This window comes from Crocodylus porosus, unplaced genomic scaffold (genome assembly GCF_001723895.1).
Source record: "Crocodylus porosus isolate Cpor-Errol unplaced genomic scaffold, CroPor_comp1, whole genome shotgun sequence".
NCBI classification, from domain to species: Eukaryota; Metazoa; Chordata; order Crocodylia; family Crocodylidae; genus Crocodylus; species Crocodylus porosus.
This window is the reverse complement of record NW_017728925.1, coordinates 11,255,184-11,260,608: the sequence shown is the minus strand read 5'-3', so window position 1 is coordinate 11,260,608 and position 5,425 is coordinate 11,255,184. Positions and strand designations below refer to the sequence as shown.

The following is a 5,425-nucleotide window of genomic DNA, read 5'->3' as shown; positions in this document are numbered from 1 at the left end:
TAAGTCTGGCTGATAATGCAAACAAAATTATCTTTCATCCTCTGAACTAGTCAGCTAGGGTGGGACCCGTCACAAAATTCTACTGCTGGCACCAGGCTCCTGTTAATCCTCTCACCAGGAGGATTCCCACTTACGTTCCTGAGACCCTATCACCGGTAGCATAATTACTTTACCTTTAATGACTGCATTTATATCTGTCACGTGAAGACCCATCATCTCAGGTGCCCCCACTAGTATCTTTACTAAGAATTAAGCAATAATCTTTCTGGCACAATGCTTTTTTTCATTATAAAAAGATGGCAAGCAACTGACATATGAGAAAAGATGCACTCTATAAGCACACCCAGATGAGCATGGGCATGTGGCCCTGCAGTCCCACAGACCCTTCTACAGTGACATGCACCACACATTCAGGTGTTCCCCCCGCTACAAGCTAGCAGTGCAAGGGGTGGGGGGGTTGATGCCATATGATTCGAGATCTAGCTGCCAGCCAGGCTCCAAGCAGCAGGACTGCCATGGCTGCAGCTCCCCAAGGCCCCCAGAACCCCAGGTACAACTCCTGGGGCCAGCACACTTGCTGGTCCCAGCCTTCCCTCCCCACCCAGGGTAACCTGCTACATGCCAAAGGGCACGTGGCACAAGTGTTTCCCAAGGAGAAGCAACAGTGGCACAAGGTGACAAGGTGTGCCACTGCTTCTTGTCCTTGGGGAAACAAATGTCCACACTCATGTAGATGCAGCCTATCTGTTTAGACAATGCAGCAAGAAAGGATAAAAACAGCCATACCTCTGCATTGCATCAAGTCACAGCCCCTCAGTCTGCAAAATGAGTTGCTCTTGGGTGCAGTAACAGCAGTTGTTGGTGCTCAACAAATATCCATGGCAAACTGAACAGTGTTTAGCCATACCGAACAGGAGTCTCACAACCAAAAATAAAGAAACTAGAGAAAAGGCTGAGAGGTTGTGTCAGTCAGACACGTTAAGAGCCAGACCTGTTGTACCTTTCCAACCTACAACCTGAAACTGAAATGTATCCCAAAAGAACTGATTACTTGAATCCTGATTTTCATGTCCCATGCTTTGTGGGCAACTCTTCTATGTTGGGTACCTCTGATGACAGCCACTTCATTTATCTCTTTCAGTCAGTTCATTTGAACATTAAGCAAACTCTACAGCACCATCTTGTGAAAGACTGGCCAACTGCACAGCACTATGATCTGCTACCATTACACTGGATCTCAGGCTCTGATCATCACTCTCAGGGCAGGTAGGCCTAGACACAGAATTAAGACACCTCCATATTGTCAGAATTCATTTCAAAACAGCGTTCTACTCAGGACACACCAGACAACCAGGCATATGCACCAGCACCTAGAAACATCACAGGGCTTGGCACCATGCATGTGTACACACACACTCCCACACCTCGCTCCAGAGAGCTTAGAATCTAAGTATATCTTGATCCAGAGACAGATAACAAAGCAGACCAGAAAGAGATATAAGTTTAAGGGAGATTCATAGTCCAGGTCAACATGGCATGTTGTTTTATCAAAGAATTGCTTATAGCAAAGTCTGCAGTCAACGTTTAATGCTAGCAGCTCTTGCTTGCATTTCTGGTAGCAAATCTAATACTTAATACTTCTACAACATTCTCCACCTCTGAAGCTAGTTTTTTTTTTTTTTTCAAACCATCATCTGTATTTTACAGCTGGGAAACCGATATTAAGCAACTCACCCAAGGTCTTTCAGTAAGAAGGTGACAGACCTAAAATCAGTATCCAAGCTTCTAATTTTAGGATTTGCCCACTAGATCACAGAGGTACCCTATACCTAAAGTAACTCTAAGGAAATCTAGGACACTGTCCCACCCCAAATCAGCAGCACTGCTGCAGGTGTAGTAGTAGACAGCAGGCAGGGCCACGGGCACAGTCTGGCAAGGAGGCAGAGCCGCTACCAAGCCACTCTGCCTCCTCGTGCTGGACTGCACCCCATGCTCCTGTGATTCCAGGACTCTCATTTTAAATTTTCACCAACCAGCTGGGCCCAGCTTTCAAGAGCTGGGACTGTCCTGGCCGAACCAGGATGTATGGTCACCCTACCTATGGCTAACATGAACTGCAACTGTAGCATATCACACTGGAAGAAGCTAAGAGGCAACTGCAAAGACAGAACAGAGGAAGAGAATAAAAAGTAGTTAAATGGAAGCATGCAAACAGGTTGGAACAAGGAGGAGTAGACAATAGCATGTATTAACAGTGTTGCCTCCTGAAAAAGAAGGTTTAGGCTTCAGTAACAGGAGTATTGGAGAGTATTAGGTATTGCCAAAGGGATCCAGTTTTATTCAAGAGACGGAGATCTGCAACCATGTGAGCTGAGTACTGATCCTAGAGAAGCAGGAGGACAAGTCAGGAAAGCCAAACACTGCAAAGGTTTTATGCTCCAACCTCCCTTTCCCCTCACTTCTGCAGCTGACAGTAAACTCAAATATACTTCCCCTCTTTGACCAGCTCCCCATAAAGCTGAAGTACAGAAATACGCAAGTTAGGAAACTTTGGAACAGCTGGAGCTTGTTTAGTAGTCACTGTTGTATAATTTACACTAATTTCTAAACAGGTTCCTTCAGTTCCCTCCTTCCGGACAGGAACACAAGGAAGGATAACAATTCCTGAAATCTGTTTCAAACTTTGCTATGAAGTCACTGACATTTCAGACAAGCCATCTGCCCTCTCTACCTCCATTTGCCTTCCAGGAAATTCAGATACTGCAGAGGGGGCTACAGGAGGGTTCTTCAGCAGAAGTTTTATGTACAAGGTACTCCAGCAGCCAAAGTAATGAGAAGAAATGCCACTTTACCTAGGTACTGCTTCTGAGAGTTTGTCTAACAGAAATTAGTCATGTGACAAACACCTTGTTGGCACAAGCATCCCAGTGCTACCCAAGCAGCACTGGTTATTGTGTTTTGTTTTGTTTTTAAATCAGCATTTTCTCACTCACTCAAGGACAGACATTTCTAAGATGCTTGAAACCTAAAGCTCAATGAAAGGTGAAACTCAGGCAGCAGCAGTTTTTGACATTTAGTGTGAAGCAGCAAAAAGAGATGCAGATTACTTACCTTTCCCATCTGTTGCTGAGGCCTCCTGTAAGTGTCTTATTGACCTGAAAAATAAAGCACAAGTTTAACTATAATAGTGGAGTGCTAAATTTAACTCAGCACTGGTCAACTCTGACAGTGCGATTCCATGAGTGGTTAGTGGCAGGGGAAGTATCTTCTTGGTCAAGTACCTAGAGCATACTTAGCACTCTTTACCACCTCCATCTCCTCAAGCCAGATATATTAAAATTAGAGCACTGGAATGCCCTCTACTGCTGAGAAAAACAGACGAGTAGGACCCGCTTTACCCACTGGAAAGCTACCCAAGAAGATAAGCAGCTTGGATATATATCATCCATTTTAGTACTTTCCACTGGTATGAGAAAATTCTGCTGCTACTCACAGTGCTGCCAACTGGCTGGCATCTTATTGCTTTTTTAAGCTCTTTTCACTGAAATTGGTTATCATAGCTCATGGCTCTAAAGAGTAAATGTCACAAGTTCAAAAGGCACCCTGAAGGAACAGAATCTCAATGACCAACTCCTATTCGCCTTGCTGAGACGAGTCATCCCATCATTTCCAATGAGACTGTCCACAAAGTACAGCTCAGGATTTCAACCCCAAACCTTAATGTCTACGTATACTAACATCTTGACAATATTGCCATTTGTTCAAAAGGAGAGGAACTCCTTAGATACAAGAGCTTTCTAGAAAAAGGGTTTTGTACCCAGGGAGTTGCAGAAGTACATTTCTAGCCCTGAGAGTGCATTTCACCTACCCTGGAGATCTTCAAAAGGAGACTGGATGCACACGTTGCTGGACGTATTTGACCCCAGCAGTCTTTCCTGCCCAGAGCAGGGGAGAGGACTGGACCTGATGATCTCATGAGGTCCCTTCCAACCTCTGAATCTGAGAGAACAATTTTTACACTATGCCCCAGTAAATGTGCCTTTACCATAAGAAAAACACCACACAACTTAATGCTTTGGTATTGAAGTAGCTTCATTTACACTGTCCATATAAAAAATACATATATAAACCTGAAAGTACCGTCAGGATTTTTTTGGGGAGGGGGTAGATGTCACACAATGATATGCTGAAAGATCCTACAGATGTTATGGAAAAATGACAGTATGAGTTTAGACAGTCCTCTGTCCAACTACTAAACTGCATAAAAGACAACCCAGTTTGACCAAAGCAAACCAAGGTGGAACTCTATTGCCATTTCCTCAATTCCATTTGCTGAGCAATATACTCATCTTGAGCAGCAGCTTTCCAAAGTAAGGTCAGAAACATGGAGAGTGCTGTGAATTAGAGAACTAGAGGTTATCCCTCCAATATGTTTGCATCCTCTGTGTGACAGTAGAAGAGCAAGGATCAAAATGTGACAATTCTTGCAACTGTATTATTCAAAGGACCCAGCAGCCCATTTATATCTGCTCATTTAAATCCAGCTGTTGATTTAATTAAGGCTAAAATGGAATTCACTAGCTAAACATTGCTGCTAAATGACTGTTTTAAGGACCAAAGATAGCATTTAGCAGAGTTATTTACGTTTTAGCCTAGTTCTATTTAGCCAATGTTTCCTTGGCAAAAAGAGTGGAACAAGGGCAAGGAAATGTTCCTAACAGGATTCCTCCCTTCAAGCAGCAAAGTAAATACATAGGAAATGTGGATGAAAGCCAAAACCATTTGGTTGTCATCTAGCTGCTTGATTTTCCATCCCAGATCACTAGAACTAAAACATGCTTCTTTATCTTTAATGACCACCACTTTTGGAAAAAAGTTCAGATGCATAAAGAAAGGTCCACATAAAAAACAAAACAAAACATGGATAGCAGCTAGGCAAGCAACCTCTTCCTTCATACTTTTTAGGGTCCTTCATTTTAGTTTCATATCAGCTTGGCACCCCCTGTTACTCTAGGAGATAATTTCCAGCAGAAGTAAAGGGCAGCAAGGCAGAGGTTACAAGAGGAGCTTGCTCATATACTCACACTACAGGGACGAATCTTGGGATGTTTCACTGCCCAATCTATTACCCATATTCCGATTCATTTCTAGACCTCTGCAGCTTCAGAGGTGTTTTCTACTCTGCTTTGGACCCGAACCTCTTAGTGCCCTCACACCTAGTGACCTTGGAGAAGTTCAGTTTCCATAACCTTTCAGCCTTTGCTTTCCTGTGTGGAAAGCCAAGAAAACAAACTGGTGCTAATTTGTGGACCCTGGTCTTCCTAGGGACAGGACTCATAGATTTTATAGACATTAGGGCTGGAAGGGACCTCGGGAGATCATCGAGTCCAGCCCCCTGCCCAAAGGGCAGGAAGTCAGCTGGGGT

The 5,425-nt window shown here is 43.8% G+C and overlaps 1 protein-coding gene across 1 annotated transcript in view; it reads right to left on the bottom strand.

The window, feature by feature from the left end:
* Positions 1 to 5,425, bottom strand: part of GPR107 (G protein-coupled receptor 107) — a 73,323-nt gene that overhangs the window by 28,290 nt on the left and 39,608 nt on the right. Inside the window, exon 15 of the mRNA XM_019541111.1 lies at positions 3,112 to 3,155. Within this exon, the coding sequence (XP_019396656.1) occupies positions 3,112 to 3,155 (44 nt within the window). The remainder of the gene's footprint in view (positions 1 to 3,111; positions 3,156 to 5,425) is intronic.